The following is a 24960-nucleotide window of genomic DNA, read 5'->3' as shown; positions in this document are numbered from 1 at the left end:
TCAAGTCACACAGACACGAACCCTGCCCCCTCCCCGCAGCACGGACACAAACCCCACCCCTCCGCGTCATTCAGACACAAGCCCCGCCCCTTCAGTCGATCGGACACAAGCCCCGCCCCCTACCCGTCAGACGGACAGAAACCCCGCCTCCTCCCCGTCGCTCAGACATAAACCCCGACCCCCACGCCAGTCAAGGTCACAAACCCGTCCATTTGGTAATGTCTACTCTCTTCCCTCCTGGTTTTTCATGGTTGAAAACTGAGCCATGCTGACCTCAGACTTTGATTTTATTTTTTCACTCCTGCCTCACAACCGGTTAAGATTCGCCGCTCCCTGTAGCTGCGCCTCGCCCCGCAGAGCCTCACCTCGTGTTGGCCGACCGACCCTTTTTGCGGGGGTTTTTTGTTATTCGCCGCCACGCTATAGGCTGGCCGAGTGTAGGTCTCCCGAGGTTACTTTTCCATGGTGCCAGCTGGCTCCGGCCTTAGACATCAGCAGAAGTACTGACAACAGCTGCTGTGTGGCGAAAGAATCCTTGAGCTATTTTAAACATATGATATATCCTTGAATATACTTTACATGTGATAATATACATTACACATTTAAGTACTGAACGTCTTAGAAACCCTCAATTTGGATGACACTTTTGGAGGGAGTTTGAGTATATATTAAACTATCTTCAAAACCTCAATGCACTCCCCTAAAGTGTCTTGCTGATTACTGCATACTGCACTCCAATTGAGATCTTACTAACATTTTGTGTAAACGTATTGTTTTTATTTCATCCATTGGACATAGGTGTTCTTGACTATACCAGCATTCGTTGCCTGATTTGGAGGTGCCGGTGTTGCGCTGGCCTGGACAAAAGTCAAAAATCACACGACACCAAGTTATAGTCCAACAGGTTTATTTGAAAACACTTGCTTTTGGAGCATTGCTCCTTCATCAGGTGTAGTGAGAGAGGCATCAAGACAAAGAATTTGTAAGTAAAAGATTATACAACTGATGCAAATGTATTGAATAAACCTAAAACGGCTGGCTGACTCCCTCCTATTAAATCTTTACTCAGTTAGAAAGGAGATGCAGATTTTGTTTAATTAAAATGCATATCCCAGAATTTCTTTCAAGTCACTGCCCCAAGATAACTAAAGGTTTTATCAGTGTATACAAGAGGTAACATCTCAGGTCAGACAATGCATTTTAGGGGTGAGGCCTTGTTTAGAATCTATCTATGTTTTAACCTGGAGTCGGACTGATTTTGTTTCCAAAGCAGGAATTTACAAAATGCCCCATTGACTGTCCATGTCTATAAATTGTGTGCTTTTTGAACAAAATAGAATGTAACTGCAAATACAATTCTGCAAAGGCAAATTCATCCCATAGATATATATGTATGTGTGTGCGTGTATGTGTGCATGTGTCTGTGAGTATATAGTGTGGTGGGGTCACCTGCAGTGCGACATCAACCCAAGATCACGGTTCAAGTCGTCCTCACGAGTACCAAACATGGCTATCAGCCTCTGCTTGGCAACACTGTTGTTATGTATCCTGAAGTCCATCTTGAAAGATGTTTACTCGAAGATCCGAGGCCGAATGCCCTTGACCACTGAAGTGTTCCCTCGCTGGGAGGAACATCCCTGTCTGGCAATTGTTGTGTGGTGTCCATTCATCCATTGACGTATTGTCTACATCGTTTCACCAATATACCATGCCCGGGGTATCTTTGCCTGCAGCATATGTGATCGACAATGCTGGCCCGTCCCTAGCTCCACTTGAGAAGGTGGTGCTAAGCTGCCTTTTTGATCCACTGCAGTCCATGTGCTGCAAGTGGAACCACAATGCTGTTACAGAGGGAATTCCAGGACTTTGGCTCAGTGACAAACAAGGAACAGCGGTATATTTCCAAGGCAGGATGATGAGTGGTTTGGAGAAAAACTTGCAGGAAGCGGTGTTCCCATGTATCCTCTAGGTGGAAGCGATCATGGATTTGGAAGGTGCTGTCTAAGAATCTTTGGCAAGTATCTCCAGTATAGTATACTGCTGGAAGGGAATGGATGTGGTGCCAATCAAGCGGGCTGTTTTGCCCTGGATGCTATCAAGCTTCTTGAATGTTGTTGAAACTGCCCTCATCCAAGCAAGTGGGGTGTATTCCATCACACTCCTCATTTATTCCTTGTAGACAGTGGACAGTCTTTGGGGAGTCACTCCGTGATTTACTCGTGACAGTATTCCTAGCCTCTGACCTACTCTTGTAGCCACTGTATATATGCGGCTAGTCCAGTTCAGTTCTGGTCAACAGTAATCCCTCGTCACATCTTGTGATGAAATGAAAAGTAGATCCATGCAGCATAGAGGATGCAGACATGCGGGCTCCCTAATGCTTGGTGATCCCTGTGGCTGGCAGAACGCAGAAGGTCACTGACCCTTTTGCAGTGTTGCTGGCAGTTCCTCTAGCCCATGGAGATAGCCATGGCCTGGATGTCACCCTTGGACTAAGCTGCCAGGGTCTGGTAGCTTGCTCTCTTTAGCCAGTCCTCCCAGAAGAGGTCTCCCCCTCCTTTGTACCAGGTCCCTGTCAAGTAATCGTGCAGCATTCACCTCTCAGACATCTTCTGACTGAATGTCCATCACGGAGCAGGACAGCTTCAGAATGCCAGTGCACATCTGAGTGCAGAGCAGCCTTTTAATTATGGTGTGGGTGCCAATGATGCTGATCTTTCAGCAGGTATGTGCTGAGTGTTGTTCTGATAAGATGGGGTTAGAATCAGACAAGTAGGATGCTGTAGAGGCATCCCTGATAAAGTGGTGATGAGCACTTCCTTGAACTATTGCAATCTGTATCGTGTAGGGCCACTCAGAGCTTTTAGAAAGAGTTTGAGGATTACGATGCAGCACACCTAAAGGAACAGTGATATAATTCCGAGTCAGGATGGTGTTGGCTTGAAAGTAACTTGCAGGTGATGGTTCTCTCATGCATCTGCTGTCCTTGACCTTTCAGATGGTAGAGGTCATGCATTTTGAAGGTACTTTTGTAAGGATATTGATGAGTTGTAGATCCTGCATGATATTGAGTTGCTAGTGTCTCATTGGAGCAAATGGATGGTATTCCATGACAGCCCTGACTTGGGTTTTGTAGGTAGTGAAAAGGCTTTGAGATGGCAGGGGGTGCATCAGTGGCCACAGAATTCTGAGCCTCTGACCTGCTGTTGTAGCTGCAATGTTTAATAGGCTGGTCTCTTCAGTTTCTGCCCAATGGTAATAATCAAGATATTAATAGTGGAGGATTCAGAAATGTTGAGAGGAGATGATTAGATTCTATTTTGTTGAAGATGGTCAAGAGAGGTGATGGCATAGTGGTATTATCACAAGTCTATTAATCCAGTGATCTAGCCCATTTTCTGGGGACCTGGGTTCAAATCCCACCATAGCAGACCTTGATTTCAATTTTTAAAAAAATCTGAGGATGACCATGAAACTGTTGACAATGTTGTAAAAACCCCCTTGGTTTATAATGCCCTTTTGGGAAGGAAGTCTGCCATCCTTACCGAGTCTGGCCTACTTGTGATTCTGGACCCGCAGCAACGTGGTTAATGTGCAACTAGTCTCTGGGTAATTAGGGGTGGACAATAAATGCTGGCCTAGCCAGTGATGCACTCATCCCATTGATGAATTAAAAATGGTTGTTGTTGCCTGGCATTTCTGGGACTTAAGGTTACATGCCCAAGACTGAATGTTCAACAGGTCTTGCTGTTTATGGATTGCTTCAGTATTTAAAGAATTACAAATGGTGCTTAACATTGTAGTCATTCATGAATATCCCCGTGACATTATGAAGAAGCAACTGAAGATGGTTAGACCTAGGCAGTGTTCAGCAGCTAAGATGATTGACCTCTGACAATAACTATTTTGTTACAACTAGGTATGACTCCAACCACCTGAGAACATTTTCTAATTCCCATTGAATTCAGTTTTGTTTGGGCTACTCAATACCATTCTCAGCCACATGCTGCATTGTTGTCAAGCATTGTCACTCTCACTTCCCCCTTGAGTTTATGATGTTTTTGTCCCTGTTGAACCAATGATTTCAGGAGCTGAGTGGGCCCAGCGAAACTGAAACTGAATCTCAATGAGCAGGTTATTGCTGGGCAAGTGTCATTTGATAGCATCATTGATGATCGTTTCCAATATTTTGCTGGCAATTAAACATAATAGGGCAGTACTTTTCTGGGTTGAATTTGTCCTGCTTCTTGTGTACAGGACATACCTTGGCAATTTTCCTCATTGTGGGTTAGATGCCAGTGTTGTAGCTGTACTGCAAGTTTTCCAGGGCATACGGGAAATTCTGAACCACAAGTCTTCAATTCTATTCCCGAAAGTTGACAGTGTCCATAGCCTTTTTATATCCACTGCCTCCAACAGTTTCTTGTTATCATGTGGTGAATAGAATTGGTTGAAGACTGGCATTTGAGAGACTGGGCACCTCAGGAGGTGGCCAAGATGGATCATTTTGTTTGCTGCCATGAAAGATAACTTTAGATTCCCTTTTATTTCAATTGCTAATTTTTATCCTGATATCACTCCTTTATTCTCAAATATTGAAAATTATGCAATTTCAGTTTGTCTCTTTACACTCTATGTCGAAGTAGTTTCTCAGCACGACATCAAGAATGGATAAGTAAAAGTGGTAAACATTTGCAATTTGTGGAGTCTATGATTGAGTTTGAAGAGCTTAAATTAAATTGATAGGTGAGTCCTGGAAGAGGGGAAATAACATGCATGATTGAGGGGGGAAAAGTTTAAAGTGGGCAGAAAGTGTGTAGGGGGAAATTTATACAGAAGCACCCATCACCCAACTTTTTTTTCTGACACTGCCCATTTGACACAAAGGTTCCCATTATACAATCCTACTGTGAAGGATAGTAGGGAGGTTGGCTTTGGTGTTTCAGCCAATGTGTTCCCCATCTCACTTAAAATCAAAAGGGTCTGGTCATTAATACACTGTTGTTTGTAAGAGTTTGCTGTGTGAAAACTGGTTGCTATTTCTTACAGTAAACTTGTAACTGTATTTCAGTGGCTGTGAAGAGCTTTGGGATAATCCTGTGGTCACAAGACGTGTTAAGTAAACTAAAGTTTCTCTTTTTATTTTACCGGAGGTCGAACAAATGATTTGTGAATGTTTAACATGACTTTTCCTTCTAGTATTCAGTGCCTCAATTTGCAAAGCCAAGTAATCTCATATGCTTTCTGAACTACCATATCAACTTGCTCTGCCATCTTGAAGGAATTGTGAATATGTGTCCCCCAGGCCCCTCAAAACATTACCATAGATATCCAATGTTAACATTCCCTCATCAGATAAAAGCTAATTATAATGCAATTTATTTTCTAATTGGTGAGATTCTAAAGCTGGGAGATGTCTCTTGTCATTAGTCTTCCTTTCCATTTTAGGGTAAAATGAAAGATAGGAGGAATTGGCAAAAGCTTGAATAATATGAGGCAAGTGACACAACTTTTCAAATAGCCATTTATTTATTTTCCTAAGAATCAGATAGATTTCTTTTCTTCCAAAATAAATACAAACTGAAAACATTCTAGAAATTAAAGGAGTATCTAGGTTTTTTTTGCTGGATTGGAGTACCATGCTCCCAGCCCAAAGTATGAAAGGGTTTTTGTATTTTGTAGTATGGTTGTTTTTAATTGTATTTGTTTAAAATGGTGTGTCTGCTATCACACCACACCAGTTTGCTGCCCACTAGAATTACCTGCAAAAATTTAGAAAAGGTTTCATGATGTCCATTTTAATGTACTCAAAGAAGTATTTTTGCTGAAAGCCTAGAAATGTCAAGAGATGTTTACAAACAAAAAATAATTTAAAAATCCTTAGCATAACAATGTACATTATTTACAATGGATTTGCCTAGGGCATAACCTTGAGCTGACTGAGCCATCGATTCATGTTCACCTGTTAACAGACAGAGCTTTTATATAAAATGCGTTTTCCAGGTAGACAACTTCCTTCTGCATTGCACTGTTTGGTGTCCTTGTTCTCCACCAATGAACCACCAATTTTGGTACCCATGTCCTGTGTGTAAAAGACCAGAGGGTTTGTTTTTTTACATGTTTCTTGTTTTGGAAAGCAAATTACATTTTTTAAAAAAAGTCTGTTTGGGAAGGGAAGTCTACCCAACAAATCTGCAGGCTTCAATATATCCATATTACAATTTAAATATAATTTTACACCTGATGCAAATATAATGAGGGACGCTGCAAAATATCACACTTTGAGGAGTTTGATCAAAGGGTGCTACATCAGACTGTCTGAACCTTCATGTGAAAAAGTGCTCTTGTAGATATTTTTAGTCAACCTGTTCAGATGTCTTGTGACACCTCAAACATATGGGACTTGATGCTTGTCTTGGGGAAGGAGACGGGGGCTTTTTTAAAAAAACGGAAAAGGAGGAGGTTGGGAAAGGAGGTGACAATGTTCGTACTTCATCAGTATTTTCAGATCAAGTATGGTGCTGAATCAGTACAGAGGAAAACTGCCAAATTAGTGTCATTTAAAAACATTAAAAGTGAGCCATTAATGGGAAAGAAGATGGCTAGTTTTGAGCGGAGACCGATCAAGATTAAGTTTATTCTTGTCTTCCTGCACAGGTTTATCTTTGAAATGGAGTTTCCTTTCTAACAGCTATTTTTCCTGATAGGAACTGATAGTCATAACAACTCCATGACAAAGTTAGGCTGTACAGAGGATAAGGACGTATTCATGCTGTGACTACTTCCTCTGATAGTTATAACTGCATTTAACAACCTCCCAAAGCACTTAATAACCTCAGAACATTATTACTCCCTCACTCTTCCACTACTCATCTGATCTCAGTTATTTCCCTTATGACTACTTACCACACTGACAATTTCGTGTGCTAACAAAGCACACTTGTCAGAGAATTATTCACACCCTCCTAAATCAATGCTTTTTTAAAACTTTCAATGTTGTGAAATACCCCAAAAAAGGTGTTTTTTCCATAAATAGTAAGTGCACACAACATCTTGCAAATGGAATCCACTATTTTGATCTCATAAGAATTTATAAATTATTTGGGTTACAGCAAAATTATGGCACTTGGTGGAATTAAAAAATGGACACTTGAGAATTTTATGTCCAGATTCCACGAGAAAGAGAACATCAGCTTAGCTCTGCAGATAGACTGCAATAGCAGCATGGTCCCTTCCTTGTTTGCAGATCTAATATCATTTGTATTTCAGTTGGGCTTATATAGAACAAAAAAAATTAAAAGCAGTACTAATCAAACAAAGTGAAAAGTGTTAGATGTACAACAAGTTGAAAACTGACATAGGTTTGTCAAAAAGTTACAAAATAGATGGGGATTGATTAAAATTTGATTGATTTAATTTTGGAAAAAGCATACCAATTTATTTTCTAAGACAAATACTCAAACCATTCCTCTTACCCAAGGTGAGTCATCTTGTTAAACTCAAGTTTAGCTATGATCAGCTGTAAAGTATGTATGACATAGAATCAACAGAAAACAGTCGAACTGTTAATAAATTGAACATTAGTGCCATAAGGCCATGTGCTCTGCACCACGGCCAAATTGCACAATCTCTAACCAGTGTCAATAGTCTTGAAAAATTTGCCACCTTACAATCCTGCTGTTGCCCTGAGCTGGCATTTCTTTCAGGAAAGCAAATAGGAAACTTAATCATGTGAGAGTACGAAAAATCCCTGAAGTAAATTGAAAGTATTAAGAACTTCATTGCAGCACCTGTTCATTTAACAGACAGTGTTTCCAGATGTGTTTTGGAATGACTTTGAAATACCAGGGGGTTCATTGATATAAGCTATATATACACACAGGCACTGTACTAATGGAACTGTCATTGCAGCTTGGGCTCTAAAAGATTTCTTTAGCTGAAACCTCTTTAATAATCCAATTCCCTAATGGCAGCTAAGAATCTAATTTGTTACATGTCTGCGAGGAAGCTATCGTTGCAATGAAAACAGAAGCCTTTATTTGTTCATTAAACTAAAGTGAACTTTAATCCATCCAAAATCCTTTAACCCATCTCTGCAAACTGTTCTTGAAGGATTAGAAGAAACAAGAACTTTGCTGCATGGAATTATAGTTTAGTTTATTTAACCTATCCTAAAACTAAAGGGTGTTGCACTATGAGGTTGTCATACAAATTAGATCTTTAGTAAAATTATAATTTTTGTGTTCCAATTTAGTCTAAAATACATAAAATGATTAGAAACAAACATGGAAGGACAAGCTCAGCAATTTGAGCACTGAATTCTAACTCCCAACATCCATAGGGTCATAAGCATCTAAAGGTTGGCCACCAAAGCCATTAGAAGCAATACAACTTGTATGGGCATAACATAGATATGCCCCCTTTAACTCGAACCCTGCATGAAACAAAAGAGTACCTCTTCTCTTATTTAAAAGTTTGACAAGTTTCAAACTGCATGCTCAGAAAGGTGACCCGTGGCAGAGCGAGCCCAGCAGAAGGAAATTTTATTTGGAGGGGTGATAAACAGAATGGAATGAAATCAATTAAAGAGCATGGTAACAGTAAATTGAAACCACATTTCTATAGAGGAAATTCACTATCAAAAATTTGATGTTGATTTATAACTTAATTTGCATTCAATGATGCAACAAGAGAGGAAGGAACTATTACCCAATGAGTAAGTACATGCAGGAAGCTTGAAAATCGAAAAAGATCATATGTGAATGTTTCTGCTTACTTTTAAAAAAGTGCAATTTCTAATTTATGTTTTAGAGTATTAGCAAGTGTTTTAATAGGTCTTTTTCTCCCCCACTGCTTTGTAAAAAAAATGTATAGACAAAACATACACACTTAATCAAAGCTGACAAATTTATGCAGCAAAGTATTTTTTTCATGGACACAATATTAAAAGTGCATCTACATACTGAGTATCTTTGAAAGTTCTGGCTTGGCAATGGCTCATTCACCGACCTATTGCTAAATCCAATCGGATTTTCAATAGATGGCTGTCATTTCAGTTAGCCATTACAGACAGGATAAAAACTGACTGGTTAATGCAGTTTCTAAATATCAGCAAATAAAGCCTTGTACGACATTAGCATTTACTCAGCAGAGGTCATTCGTGGATTGAATGTAAACTAGGTCATGTATTCACAAAGCACACCAAAGGTATTTCCAAGAAAAACAATGATTACACAAACAACTCCATTTCAAATCCTCGAACTGGACAGGAATGTGAATGGACTTAAAAGCTAGAAATTACTGCTGGTGATATTACTAAACAAACAGTCCTGTTTTTGCTATTTGATATGGGAAACAATGTTTTCTTTAAAGTAGCAAACAGCAGAAAATAAAATTAATATACTGAACATTCATGCATCAATACTGATAGCAAATACTTCCAGGCTGTAATTTCCAATTTCAAAGTTCCAACAGTGATAGTATCCACCTGCTAATCTCATATTCCTATGCAATTGCAGCACAAGATACCATTAGCTGAAAGAGCCTGTTGTCCAACTAACTGTTTCTCTTTTGCAGCTCTATTCATACCTTGGGATGGAGTTCTCATTAGTGGGAAGCTTGAAGCCTTGTGCAACTAGAGGGCACAGGAGGGACTGAAATGCATTGTTGATTCATGTGACAATACTGATGATTTAATGCTATGAATTTCCTTTTGCTCTTATTACAATTTGGAAAATTATTTATAAAAAGTGATCACCTTTGCTAATTCGATTGCAACTGTTGACACTATGTCAACCTAAGTGGCATTTCAGAAGAGTTAGATATCACCCACTAACAGCAAAAGTTCACAGAAGTCATTAGCAAATTTCATACTCGCTTTAAAAGAAAAGTAGTTTCCCAAAGGGATATTCCAACCACTTAAGTGCTTTAACTATAAGTATCCATCTGCAAAATTCATGCCCCTACTGGATTTATAATTATTTGAAACAGCTTTTCTAAATAGAGCCCATTCCTCAGATCTTCTACACAATCATACACACTGGAAATCCAAGTAACCTGAGTTTTTTTCAATGTCAATTTAAAGTTATTCCAAAAGCTGGCCAGTACTGGTTCTCTACCTGCCAAACTGGCAAACACCCAGCTTCTGTTCAATGCCGCCCCATCATAGCATAGTTATTGGTACATGCAATTTCGCGTTACCCACAGCACGTTGCTGCACTCAACTACTTTTATGTCCAACTCTCATACTGAAAGCCACCGTGTTTCTGGGAGCCTTGAGGGTGGGCACAATAATGTGATACTATTTGCTATTTATGCTCCTCTCAGTCACTGCATTCAACAAACAGCATGTGTAACAGAGTCAAGGTTAGGGAAATAACGTGCTTTCACATTGAGCTTCAGGAAAGTAAAACGGAAGATGGTGAAATCAACTCAAAGGTCAGTGAACTCATTCTTTATCCCCCAAAACATTTGATATAAAAATTAGATTCAGGATTTTACTTGCAGAAAGAAATGGAAATGATAAATCTGTCTTGGGGCTTCATCCAAAAAGTCTTCTCTTCGATAAAATGTTTCTAAATTAACAAGACTTCAAAACCAGTCAATGATTCTCCATAACAATTAATTTGAGCACTTAAAGGAGTGACAGTACATTTCTTTATACTACGGTAATGATGGGGTGGGGTAAGGAGGACAATATTTACTATTTAAAATTTGACCCTCAGAAAAACTTAAAACATCTCCTGGCCAAGAACAGATATTCTCATGGCAGCCTGTCCTGTGAATGGAGTTGGAATTGCTCCCAGACTTGGATTTCAGTCCAGCAGTAGCAATATCATGTTTGCTGACACAGTTACTGTATTTTATAAGGTGAAGTACTTTTAGAGTACCTAATAATATTGAAATCCTTAAAGTTTTCTATTATTATAAATGCTGACAAAGTCTAAAGTTTTCAGTAGTGTTGGACTGACAACTCCCACACCAGATGGGGGGCACCTAATTCCTGCCCACAATAACAGCACAGCTTTAGGACAAATACTTTCGAAACATGTTTTCACCTAACAAAATAAGCTGGTTATTAAGAATCCTTTCCTGGGAATATCTGCTCTTGGGAAGGATTTACTTGATTTCTGTTTGACTTCACCTACAAGAGGTACTAACTCTTTTACATTTAGAAATGTTAATGGTAAGCTCAAAATGTCTATTGGGTCCTCCCAAGAAATGCTGGCATTGAACATGTGCATTTATCGGCAAAGATTATGTAGACAATAGTTCACGAAGAGGGGTGATCTAGATTACGATCAGAAGCAGAGAGCCAAGCTGATTAATTCCCCTTTCACATAACACCCAACATTGAGATCAACAGCAGCATCTCCACTTATACCCAAGCTGAAATCACCATAGACCAGAGAGTAATTGTGACCTCCTTGGTGTATGTGACTTAACATTATCAGACAGTCCTGACAAGGTGTTTATCCACAATGAGGTATGTTCTATTTAATTAATTTGCATTTTCCAAGGTGGGGGAAGCATAACAATGGAAGTAACTCCACCCTCTGCCTGAGACACGCATACAATATTCCAGCTTTCTTCCTAAAAACTTTAACTATCAATCACGGTTTTCGATGCCGACTTTCACCAGAACGCAATCTCTATGATCAAGTTTTAAGCATGGCCTTCAGGAGAACAGAAGGCACCACGCACCTGGCACAATACTGTACCTGTGAAATTCTACATTCATCAACATACTTGGTGATTCTGTCAAACCTCTATTAAACCAGAAGGTGCTTCAAAACCAAAGCCCCTGCATGATCTAACTGCCTGATATTTACACAACACAACATGCACTTAAACTACTCACCCTTAACCAAATATGGTGTCTGTTTTGGATGGAAAATGGCAGCAAATTAACTGAAGATTGTTAAAAAAAAACTGAACAGGTAAACTCAACAAAAACTATTTGCTTTAAAAATAATGTTGCATGTAGCAACAACAAAGATGCTGACATCAAGGAGCTGGCCTTTCCATATCCTCATCATATGGCGTCTCTCTCAAGTGTCCACAGACTTGGAAATCTAATAATCCTGCACACCAGTCTTTTTAAAATACAGCCTTAATGTCCAACTCAAAGCAGGGAACAATTGCATTTCTAGGTTTATTCAATTACCTATGTAGCCTACCAATAGTACTTTTAGCCAGTTAATTATTCAGTTGAAGGAGATATCAGACCCTTCCCCAAACAAAACACACAGGTCAAAATATGACTGAACAAAAATGCAATATTATTTATACACCAGGACTAGCAAAAATGCAGTTTTAACAGCCTGTAAAGCTCTGATAATTGACTCTCACTTATTTTCTGTCAAGGAAAATATATCTGTCCTAGAGTTCAGAAAGTACTGCCAGCATAATTTAAGCCAAAGGACAAAAACAAGTTGAATGGGTCATTATAATTTTTTTGGGCATGTTCTAGGATTAACTCATTTGGCAGAAGGTCAGACAGTAAAAGTTTTCCTGTAACTTTATCAGGCATGTCAATGGTTAAATCTGAAAGCACAAATGTGACTTTGTGTGAGAAACCCTAAGGGCCAAAGATATATCTGCAACTGTATACATGAACAGATAAGTGTACTCGGTATATTTAATGCCAATAATATAAGTCTTCACTGATTTTATGGGAGGAACAAGACTATAACTTTAATGAAATGACAGTGCATATATTATAATCTGTTTGTTTGAAGTGTGGTATTTAGCAGCAGGTTTAAAATCAGAATTACTGTCCCAAAGCAATTAGAGTTGTCTTTATGTAATTTGAAAACAAAACTGAAACTAGCAGTGAACTTACTCATTTTCATTATGTTAGTCACTTTTCTCCACATTTCATTACTGTAAATGGTTTCAGCTTTTACTCCCCTCTGGTCACAGCACCCTTCTCACTTTCCTTTTTAGGTCATCAGTATTAGTTGAGTATAGCTTTCCTCAATTGAAAATTATAGATAGGTAATGTAATGAAGGAATTTTAAGTCCTGGCATAAACCTGTTCTTTCCAAGGGTTTTCATTTTGTAAATATGATCATAAGAAATGGACTTCATACAGGAATTGCAAGTCCATAATATCACTTATTCATAATTCTAAGCAAGTAAAAGAGTTAAGGCAATCCATGGCTTCACAGTATCCGATGTTTTATATTGCTCGTTTAATGCTCTGAATTTAATTAAAGCCACTTGTGTGGTTTCTGATTTTGCCAACTTTTATATAAAAAAAAATCTAGACTTAGAGGTTTAGCCAGATCTCATGATTCTATCCCTTACTTTAATTTTGTGTTTTAAAGAATGGTTTGACTCTTGTTTAACACAGTTTAGTACTGTTGGAATAGCTGCTCTGCTTCCTGTTTTCAGAACTCTTGGCTGTCCATCGGCTCAAGTCTAGCGGCCAGCACCGTTCTGTCTCTGCTCCGTACTTTATAGTTTAAAATTCAGTGCTTTGAGACGGTGCAGTCTTCTGCATTTTACACTCAGTATCACTGAGTTGCAGGTCCATTTTTATTTTAAAAAAATAAAACATTAAAAAATGAATGAAATTTCTATGGTCAGTCAGTGTCACTGGAATCGCTGCTCTGCTCGCCCTGCACCTTGCTTCGATGTTGCATGGCACGATGATATGCTATCTGCACCGATTTCCTGATGTTTGATTTCCTCCCCTCTAACATCTTCATTTTATCCAGGGTCTGGTCCACACCAAGAGGGACGAGCTTTGTTCGAGGGAGCCATTGCCTGGGTAATAAAAACACATTATGTACCAGCATTGTATAAAAGTGCCTTATGTAAATAAAGTAATTTTTCGCCAACACTTTATTTTCCATCATCATCTTCAATCTCTTTTCTTTCTCTTCCCCAGTCCCACCACTTAAATACATGTATCAGTTATATATATTCATTGCAAAGCCAGTAGTTATTATTCATTCCTAGTCGTCCTGAGAAAGTAGCAATGTTTCTTCTTGAATCAATGTGTACCAGCATGGTATAACTAGATGCCTTATTAAACTGCTCACAGGATAATTTAGAATCGATTACATTGGAGCTGAACTGGAGGCACATGTGGGCTGGAACTGGTAAATGTGGAGGGTTTCTCCCTAAGAAACATATGTGAACGAGTTGGGTTAACATACCAATCTGAGAGCATCCTCATCACTTTAACTGATACCAGCTTTTTATTTCCAGATTTTAAAAAAACAGAATTAAAGCTCTTAGTCTGCAACTGTGGGACCTGAATTCACGCTGTCTGGATTATTAGCAAAGATATCTAGAATACTCATCTCATGACAAATAGCAGAAAAACAAAAAAAAAATCATTGTTTTGATTAAGTAAATTTATTTTAAAGTTACTTTTAAGTAATTTTAATCTAATCAGTTAGAGCGATTGGAGGGCTGGAAATTGTCCTTTTAGAGCTGAGGAGATTTTTTTCTCTTGGAGAGTTGTGTAGATGTCTCCACCTTAAACATCTACAGAAGACATTAATATACAAATTGTGCCTTTATAATGGAATTCAAGTTAATGATTTTATTAATGTTGCATCAATATCTACCAAGTGCAGAGCATGTTTTGAGATTATGAACTCCACTATAAAGCTCCAATTTGTACATATACTTTAACAGTGCACAAAGTTTCTGTTTGAACCAATGCATCTATGCTGAATCTGCTAAATAAATTGTACTTAATCCCATTACCTTGCTGTCTCCTATGTGCCTTTATCTTGCTGTGCTTCAAATATTTATTTACGTTTCCCCTACTGCCAGTGACAATTTTAAATTGGTGATATCCTAGAACCTACAGTATCTCAATCTAATCTGATTCAAGCCTGATTGGTTTGTGGTCATGTGGTCTGAACAAGAAAGAGAAGTTCTTTAAATATTACCATGTTCTTTTGTTGTCAAAGAAAAGAACGAGGTAGAGGTGTTCCCGAGCTTCCACAGTCATTTGTTCTCCCAGCTTGAGCACATCAAGTGGTGGAACAGGTATCGGAACACCGTGATGGTACAGCCCTTCCCGAGGCATCTTCGGATCAATAATCTGTAGTAGTTATAGAAATGCAACAACATCACAGCGAATACATTCTCTTTTCAAATATAGTTTTTACCCAGATAGTTTAAAACAATTTCTCTTCTTATTAATATTACAAATACAAAGTTTATTAGGTTTATATTTTGCGATTGTCTCTTTTAACTTAGACTGAAATGGAGAAATGAAAGGGGGCATGTTCCATGCTCCGAATCTTGAATTGCCTGACAGTAAACCTGGATGGATTGGTTGTTAAAAGGTTAAAGGGAATAAGGTGCAAGATATTCACATCACTTCACTTTAGATAAGACGAGAGCATCTGCAGTAACTGTGGGTAGACTGTTAGTTTCCAAGTCTCACAGGAGATATTAGGAATATCAGGTTTATAAGTGGCTAAATAAATTATTTAATTCCAAGCTAGAATCCAAAGGAAACCTAATTAGTGTTTCTATCTGGATGCAAAGTCCATGTGATTCAGTTTGGCATGTGATGGGATTTGCGAGGGGAAGAACCAGAGCAAGTCACATTGTACTGGGTTATAGGGTGTTTCTAAGGTATCCTTGAAACTCTCTAAGACAAAAGGTGTGTACAAGAACTTGACACATAGAAAGCTGAGGAAGTAGTAACCAGTCCTGTACCCAAAGCAGTGAAAATGATGTCTTCATTACTCACCATACACGGACAGTGGGAGCTCATGCTCAAATTTAAGAGAGCAGGTTTGTGATGATTTAAATTGGAAAAGACTGGAAAATTTGCCTAGCTTTGGCTAGAGGAAGGAATTGCTAAGGTAACCCTCATTTTGCAAGTTAATTCTAAGATTAGGAGGTAATAAAAATGTCCATTTTAGGGACATTGTAATGCACAATAATGGCAAGAATTTCCAGTCATTTGAAAAGTTAAATGGGGTAATTTTTCTGTAATGTAGAGTTTAAGTTGTCGGCAAAAACAATGTTTAGTCAATGTTTTGTTTTAATTTGTTTGTTATAGTTAAAGTCTTAAAACTTTAATTCTTGTCATATGATCCTTCCAGTCAGTGACTAGAAATTCAAATATCTTTTTAAAAATGATAGATCTCAATGAGGATCATAACAGCAACCAATTGGTGCAATTTGAAACCTTCATACCAGACCTGTTCTTTGTAATGAAATATTAGCTACAGTTTGTTCTATTAGAATGAGAAGGAACATAGAAGCTCTCAGTGAATGGTAGCACAGCTTCAGGAGTGTGCCCTGCCAGTCCTTTGTAATTACAGCTTCACACTGAAATTTGTGGCTGGGATTGATCGAGGTCCATCCACCATTGTTTTTGTGCGAGAATCCTAGGCAATTCAGCTATTTTATTACTGAAGGATCACCTGTTACTGCAATGACAGGACAGACTGGCACCGCTGATTATCAATGTGTGCCTAGAGTCAGAAGCTGGTGCCAAATGCACATGCACAATGCCACTAACACCCATGGAACCCTGGTCACTCTCACTCCACTGGCAGCACTACTCAGCATCCCATTCTCCTGCCATACTCAGTGTTTTTGGTACCTCATTCACCATCTCTACTCAATTCTTCACTCCAACATTGACTGCCAACATCTCCCACTCGTCACCTGGTAAGGCAACATGGTGCAGTGTGGGAGTGGGGGCGAAATGGGCAGTAAGGGGTCAGGAGCAGGACAGGGAAGTGTTTGGAGCAGAGCAGAGCAATGAGGAAATCACAGTGCCAGGATATGAATTTATTGCTCCTATTCTTGATGCAGGCATTTCACTGCTGCATTGCTGGCGATGACATTACAGGCAGTATGCTTGCATAGGCGGTCAGAGCATCCTCTGCGAATGCACTGACAATAAATGTGGCCTTTTACTAATGGAAGTGCAACATGGTAGACCACTGAGGCACAGCACCACAAGGTGGCAGTGGGATATTGACTGGTACACATGATCCCCTGATCTTGGCTGTGCTGTTTTGCATGAGGCCATTTCACTAATACTATTCTTCCAGATGAAAGAAATGGAATTCTGGAGAATATGATGTTGTGGAGAATGATTTTAACTCATTGTGCATTATGGAAAGTTTCATTTTCAATCAGAATGTTGAGATATTATCAGCATAATAAAACATTCTATTTCCAACATGACGCTGTGTCAAAACTGTGTCTAAATTTGGCTTCCTGCTATTGAATCATTGAGAGGGAAGGAGGTGTATTCTGCTGGTATGTTCTCACATAAGCCTAAAGGTTTCCTCTTAATTCCTATTACCAGCATATTTTACAATTTAAGTTTTTCAAATCAGACATAGTAGTAATTTTATATATCATGAAATTAGTGACTCTCATGGGAAATCCCTGCTCGGTGATGTCAATGCAATGGTTTCCCTTCAAGGGGGTTGAGCAAGGTATGCCTATTTATAGTCAAATCGGGATCAAAAATTCTCTTGTACAAGAAGAAACTTTATTATGGAACATTATAAAACAGGAATAATTTAGTCTGTATGAGATTAATTAGAAAGGAAAAGGATTAAATGGCCTGCCGATTAGTGTTCCCTCTAATTGGGCCTCTGAGGCCCATCCATGGCAGTGACTTCCAGGACCGTGCACAAAATATCCCAGTAGCTGCATATGTGCACAGCCTAGAGAAAACATTGCCTCCATACTTATTCCTCAATTGACATCACAAAGAAAGATATCTAGTCATTATCACATAGGTGGCTGTGGGAGACGCTCAGTGCTAATTAGCTGCTGTATTACAACATTGATCACAGTTTAAAATAAAAACTAATTGGTTGTAAATCACACAAGACAGCCTATGGTCATGAAAGGCACTATATAAATTCAAAACTTTTCTGTCACTGAGGAGTCAACAGACGGAATTCAGCTGATTTATTAGCCCAAACCTTTCAATTTGGGAAGAGACCCTGACTCAATGTAACATTGTTGATGCACTTCAGGACCCTGAGTAAGTCACAATGTGTATATATCCATGGAATTAATGCGAGAAGTTTAAAGTTCCTATTCTCAGTTTAACCCTGCTCATATTGCTCTGTGATTCCAACAACACTGGGATCAGATGACAAGGATCCTGGATCCTTGGACTATTTGGCCAACAGTTCCATGAATTTTACATGGATTCACTTACAGCTTTTGAAAGCAGGTATAAAATTAGTGAAATGCTAAATACATCAGCTAGAGTGTAAAGGGTTGAGGGGAAAGGAGAGGGTGAATTCTGTCAGGAGTGAAAGGGGTGATGGGATGATCAACACCACCAGGGGCAGGAGGGGTGTTGGGGCCACTGGGGACTGAGAAAGATGCACTCTTGATCAGTAGGGAATCAAGAGTTATGGGGATAAGGCAAGAAAGTGGACGCAAGGAATATCAGTTCAGGAATGATCCTATTGACTGACAGAGCAGGCTTGAGGGGCCGAACAGCCCAATCCTGTCCCTATATCTTGTGGTCTTAAAAAGGGCAAGGTGGATCAGCACAATCAGATCTAGTCCACAGTTTTCTAACAGGAGATGCTGTCCACAACCAAATGTCTAATGTTACAAAACTAATAAAAATGCCCAAGTTTCATCACTTGTACAAAATTATAACTTCTGGGAATTAAAAGACAAAGATCAGAAGTGACGCGTGGTCAAGGAACCACCAATGAACAACTCAGAGGTAAAATGTCCACTGTTTCTTTATCATACGCTTTAATTCAAAGGACATACCAGAGCTGGGTAGGATGGGTATCCCCTGCACTTTGCCCAGACCAAATCCAGAGACTCCAAAGGACTGTCTTCGTCATCTGACATCCAGCCCGTAGATCGGCTTAATCCCTTACGCACTGTTACAAAAAGAGAGATTTAGCATAGTCAAGAGATTTTTAAAAAGAATCCTTCATGCTATGTGCAGGGCAAGAGCAACTAAGGACAAAAAGATCTGAATTTTCTTTCATGAAAGAAATCAGGTAATTACTGGACTTAAAGTGGGCTAGTTTACGTGTTTATCTTTTATTCCTATCAAGACTGTGGGCCAATAACTTGGGATAAATTCACCAGTGACCTCAGTATTTCACTATTCACAGCAGTTAGTGCATGTAGCACAGGATGAAGATCATAGTCACAATACAAGGTCCATTCGTGACCTTGCTGGACTATATTTATGAAGGGAAGCGAAGGACTAAGGCACTGCTTCGCAAACTACTTAGCAATGTGACCCCATCTTAAATCACCGCTATCTTATCAACACCATGTTGGGTGAGAACAAAGACTGGCCTGGCAACGATGGTGACATAAGGTGGCACGGTGGTTCAGTGGTTAGCACTGCTACCTCACAGTGCCAGGACCCGGGTTCAATTCCCGCCTCAGGCGATTGTCTGTGTGAAGTCTGCATGTTCTCCCCGTGTCTGCGTGGGTTTCCTCCGGGTGCTCCGGTTTCCTCCCACAGTCCAAAAATTTGCAGGCTAGGTGGATTGGTCATGCTAAATTGCCCATGGTGCCCAGGGATATTTAGGTTAGGTGGGTTAGACATGGGAAATTAGGGGAATGGGTCTGGATGGAATGCTCTTCGGAGGGAAGGCGTGGACTTGTTGGGCCAAATGGTCTGTTTCCACACTGTAGGGATTTTATGATCTATGATCTATGATCCAATAAATGATTGCACATATTAAAAAAATCTTGAAAATAAACTTATTCCCTTCTCAGCTGATGGAACGATAGCTCTGGGAAAACTACAAATCCTGTCTCCACGTTAGTCACAGGAAAGGCATCCAATGGAGTATCCCAGGAAACAATTAAAATTCAGTAACTATTATTACAAGGCTGTTTGATCCCTTAATTAATAATGGAAATTTGAACAAAGAACTGACCAAGTTACAAGATGGAATCCCATGATTGGGTTATTTTAGCTCAGACTTAAGTTAGTGGCCAGAAGAATTCTGAAATATATTTATTTTTGGTCTACCCCTTGGTCCCCGAAATAGCGGAGAAAAAAGCTGTTAAAACGCTAGCCTCTTATAATAACCACAGTTTTAAGTATTTAGAGTGTTAACAGTTAGTGATGAGGGGAAAACAGTAGTACTGGCAGTATGTGGGGAGTATTTGAGGAGACTGAGTGATGGCATTAATGTTTAGATGAGTCGAGTGTGAGGATATTTGAGGAGTTTGCAATTTGCACTAGGAGCATTTGATATTTATTGAAAGCAAATAATTGGCATTAAACAATGGGTTTTGGAGAGTTGGTTGGTATGATAGTAGTAAGATGTTACTGGAAAAGAGGAAGTCTTTGTCCTCATACACTGCACATGTTTATTAATATTATTTAAAAATTCAAATGGAATGCAAATTAACAGTGGAACTGATTTCCCTCTGATCCCCACTTGGCACCTGAAACAGGAAAGAAATAGTGAGAACCACCCCCCACTATTCGATTAGCACATTCCCAAAAAAAAAAACTGGGGAGTAACGCATCAAAGTACAAATTAAGGTCCATCCAGAATGTTTTCAGATACTTTAATTGACCTATTTAAATGAAATAGTGGGACTTGAACCCAGGCCACCTGGCTGAGGTAGGGATAGTACTTCTGCACTGCAAGAGTTCTTGCTGGACTATTTTCAGATGTTTTCTGATCAACCTGTTCAGAAATGTTATGACACACCTCTACAGCAAGTGAGACTTGAACCTGGGCCTACTGGTTCAGAGGTAGGGACACTACCAGTATGCCACAAGTGGCCTCTCTGAACATTTTTATTTTTTAACTCGTATCCAAAAGTGCTCTTACACACAACTGAATGTTTTCTTTCCCCCAAAACCAAATCAACCATGCTATTTAACCACCACCACCAGTAAATCACGCATGTTTTCCAAATGATTAATTTACCTACAAAAGCCATAAAGGACAATATTGACCATTAAAGATGAGGGTGAGTTAGGGTGACAGGGAGGGGGCTAAATCAAAATGGGTCTCAACATTTCTAATATATGAAAAATACTTAATAACACCTAATATTATGAACAAGCTCTTTCCCTAGTGATACAACACAAAGATCACAATGGGGAGTCAAATTAAGATTTCTTAAAGATAATCTTTCACTTGGAATCTAGGTCACCTCTACACAGTGCAAGGAAGGAATGATATGAAACCAGAAAAGTGCACATATTTTCTCAAATCTTTTTTCCTCAGGATTATATCCAATCCATGTGCACTAACTAATGTGATCCTTGTGGTATGATGCAAACAACTGCAGATGCTGGAGATCTGAAACAAAAATAGAAACTTTGGCGAAACTCAGCAGACTGGCAGCATTTGTGGGGAAAAAGCAGAGTTAACATTTCGAGTCCAGTGAGTGTTCATCAGAAGCTTAAGGCCAGACTCAAAATGTTAACTCTGCTTTCTCCCCGCAGGTGCTGCCAGACCTGTTGAGTTTTGCTAGCAATTTCTGTTTTTTGTTTGAGGTGCTCATAGGATTCGCTAAAGCAAAATAGATGCAAAAGATACATTCTGCATTAAAAGTGAAAGGAAAATCACTAGTCACAGAAAGTGTGCACAATATAACTCTTAAACAAATTATTAAAAAAAAAACAGGTCTGGTCAGGGCAATTCAAACCTTGACAATCCTCTTAATTATGATTGTATTTTTATATTTATTGATATTTAATATACTGTTTTTGCAGTCTGTCAAATGAACTGAAAGTGCTGGAAACACAAAAGAAGCCCATTGGCAGCTGCAAAGAATAAAGATACATTGACCTTTCAAAGATATACATGCAAAAAATTAACTAATGTTATCCACGTACTTCTCAAGATTTTTGTCTATGCAATTGTATTTTCGCCTTGTAACAATAGACTTTGATCTTATGCTTTTGTGATCTCCATGGAAAATTATTTGTTACATAGAGGAAATTTCTCTTTATTCACTTTTCATTGCTAAGCAATTTATATTCTAACATAGCATAACATTTAATAGAAAATGTGACATTTTGTACAATGTCACATATGAGGGTATGTACATATACACGTGCATACACGTTATGTTTTCATGTACTTTGCTACTAAAAGGTTAGGTGCTACTGCTGCTGTCAAACTTGATAGGGCATACAAAACTTTAACCTTTTCACCTACCTCATTCAGAATAAACTTTAATCTTCCTTGCTTGATAGCATCATTTGTGTTTATGACTTGATAGAAGGAAAATATTTTAGAACTTAAGTGACAAATTCTAAAACTTGTTTAACCCCCTCCAAAAGTGGACTCACCACCATGTCCATGTCTGCTTGATCCAATGGGATAGGATTCATTCTCTGTACAGGAAGTGTCCTCACTACTATCTTCATGGAAATTCACTCGGGAAAAAGAAGGCTTCCCTCGTCCCTGCTTCGAAGGGGTTGTGCTAGTGTGAGGAAGAAGACATTTTTTAGGATAGATGTTTCAGTTGGCAGTCCCTAGGAAATGCTGCTATTTGCCACCCTGTCAATGACTGATGCTGCTACTCATATTTATGTCTCATTTTCATATAACTTTGACATTATGTTAAAGAGAAATGGAACTGTCATGAACTATGTTGCTGCATGGATAGAGAATTTCAATCTAAGCAGCACACATCACAGATCTAATCCAGCCATGGAAACAGAGCATCAGAGAGGAAGACCCAATTTCTCTGTTAGACCACTATTCCAGAAAAGTGGTTATATGTTATTAACTCTGTATAACCCAAGAGACATTGTTTAACACTGGAGATCTACCAATGATATGCTGAGTATATACTTTGAATATATCCTTTTTCAATTTGTATTGTTGCCATGAACAGAGAGTTGACTGTTATGCAAAGACTTTGTTATGCACTACTGTAACTAAGGCAGCCAAGTCAGTGCTTGTACTTCAGTTACCTCAGCTGGCTAAATAGCTGGCTTGCAATGCACAGTAATGCCAACGGCACGGCTTAATTCTCATACGGGCTGTGGTTACCATGACGGCGCTTCCTTTCCAACCTCTCTCCTTGCCTGAGGCATGGTTACCTTCAGGTTAGGCCACCACTGGTCATCTCTCTCAGAGCAGCCCTATGGTCTGATGGGACATTGGCAACTTTACATTTTACTGTGCTCAAGATGATTTAGATTCTGTTAATTTATTCTGAATATCAATTAACTTTCGTTAATCAACAAACAAACTGTGATCAACCTAACTGCGATTATGGATAACAGTCAGTACAATATTGACTATACATTGAGTGCATTGTGCAGATAAACATTATTGCATCAGTGAACCAAACTTAGGCACAGCAAGGCCAAAAGCAGTGAGAAGATCTTTCTTGACCACCTGAACAAGGTATAGTAAGGTCAGCAGATACACACACCCTCGACTGCAGCAGTGCAAATTTCTATTTTTAATATAAGCCATCATTATAACCTTTCTAAATTAGACTGGCAATTGAGCACCAAATCTTTGTTTCATTTAATAACTATATTACTTATAGATATTACTTCTAATTAGTCTTGCATTAGTCAACTTGTGCCCACAAATATCAGTTATGGGTTATCTTATGAGGAAAGACTGGGCGTCATTGGGCTTCTAATCATTGAAGTTCAGAAGAATGAGGGGCGATCTTATTGAAACATGTAACATTCTAAGGTGAATTGACAAATGAATGCTGAAAGGATGTTTTCCCTTGTGGGAGAGATTCATGCTAGGGTGTCACAGTTTAAAATTAAGAGATGTAAGACAGAGATGAGGAAAAATTCTCTTCTCTCAATGGCAATTTTCTTCTACAGCGAGCAGTAGAGGTGGGATCATAAATATTTTAAAGGCAAACTAGATAGATTTTGGATTAACAAGAAAGTTAAAGGGAATAGTAGCTAGGCAGGAAATTGGAACCACAGTCAGATCAGCCATGATCTCAACAAATGGCAGAACAGGATTTAGGGGCTGAATGGCCTACTCCTGTTCCCAATTCACACATTCATATATATGGTACTGCTTGAGGAGGATCCATGCTATAGGTACAACCAGAAACTCGTCCCTTGTATATCTAGCCTACAATCAAACCAAGGCACAACAGTGTGACAGGATAATATAGGTTCATGGGAACAGGAGCCCATTACGCCTGCCCTGCCATTCAATGAGACCATGGCTATTGAATATTTCAATGCCTTTTATTCACCCCATTCCCATAACCCTGTACACTAATGGTAATCAGAAATCTATCAATCTCTACCTTAAATACATTCAAAGACCGAGTTCACATCCTGCTGTGGTAAAGAATTCCAGAGACTCAGTAAAACAAAAAGTTAAAATATTTCTTCTCATTTCAGATCTAAGTTGCATCCCCCTTATTTTGCTAAGTTAAATCGTTGGTCAATACATCATTGATGTCAGCACCGAATACATAATACCTGGTGCGATCTGAAGCTGCACTGCTACTCGTGCTAGAACTGGACTCAGTGTCGGAACTACTACGTGGGAGACTTCGCTCATTCCGGTATACACGGAAACTCTCATTCACAGGTTGACTACCTCCATCAAATCCATTTGTTGGTAAACCTGAAAGCACAAAACAGATTTATTACTCACATCACAAGCACCATTTATCTTGGTAATGATCGTTTTCTTCATCATTCCTCTCACAGCCTCCATATATTGGTGTTCCATACAGGAATTATAGGGATATTGCATTATAGTTAGATCTTCACTGGTTAGAGACAAAAAAAACTGTAGATACTGGAATCCAAGGCAGACAAACAGGAGGCTGGAAGAATGCAGCAAGTTAGGTAGCATCTGGGGAAAAGGAGCAGTCAACGTTTCAGGACAGTCCTGAAGAAGGGTAATATCCGAAACGTTGACTGCTCCTTTCCTATTATCAAACTGTATTTTCCATTGACTCCTTGTTTGTAGGCAAGGTCAGACCTATTTTGCAATTGAATGTACTCAATTATTA

At 39.1% G+C, this 24960-nt stretch overlaps 2 protein-coding genes across 4 annotated transcripts in view; both read right to left on the bottom strand.

Moving 5' to 3' along the window:
• ogg1 (8-oxoguanine DNA glycosylase) overlaps window positions 1-376 on the bottom strand; it is a 25725-nt gene extending 25349 nt beyond the window's left edge. The window contains exon 1 of one of the 2 annotated variants that reach the window (XM_020524311.2): window positions 274-376. The gene's annotated coding sequence lies outside the window, so the exon portion shown is untranslated. Of the gene's footprint in view, window positions 1-204 lie in introns of both variants that reach the window. The other variant, XM_048606556.1, reaches the window with a different exon arrangement.
• Window positions 377-5510: 5134 nt separating this feature from the next.
• The window catches only part of brpf1 (bromodomain and PHD finger containing, 1), a 57255-nt gene continuing 37805 nt past the window's right edge, over window positions 5511-24960 (bottom strand). For both annotated transcript variants that reach the window (XM_048606420.1, XM_048606421.1), the window contains exons 9-14: window positions 24419-24566; window positions 22286-22419; window positions 18760-18875; window positions 14916-15070; window positions 13632-13773; window positions 5511-6082 (exon numbers count right to left, since the gene is read on the bottom strand). In XM_048606420.1, coding sequence (XP_048462377.1) covers window positions 5966-6082; window positions 13632-13773; window positions 14916-15070; window positions 18760-18875; window positions 22286-22419; window positions 24419-24566 — 812 coding nt within the window. In that variant the 3' untranslated portion in view covers window positions 5511-5965. The remainder of the gene's footprint in view (window positions 6083-13631; window positions 13774-14915; window positions 15071-18759; window positions 18876-22285; window positions 22420-24418; window positions 24567-24960) is intronic.

Source organism: Rhincodon typus, chromosome 16, assembly GCF_021869965.1.
Source record: "Rhincodon typus isolate 14 chromosome 16, sRhiTyp1.1, whole genome shotgun sequence".
Classification (NCBI taxonomy): domain Eukaryota; kingdom Metazoa; phylum Chordata; class Chondrichthyes; order Orectolobiformes; family Rhincodontidae; genus Rhincodon; species Rhincodon typus.
This window is presented reverse-complemented; position numbering and strand designations above follow the sequence as displayed.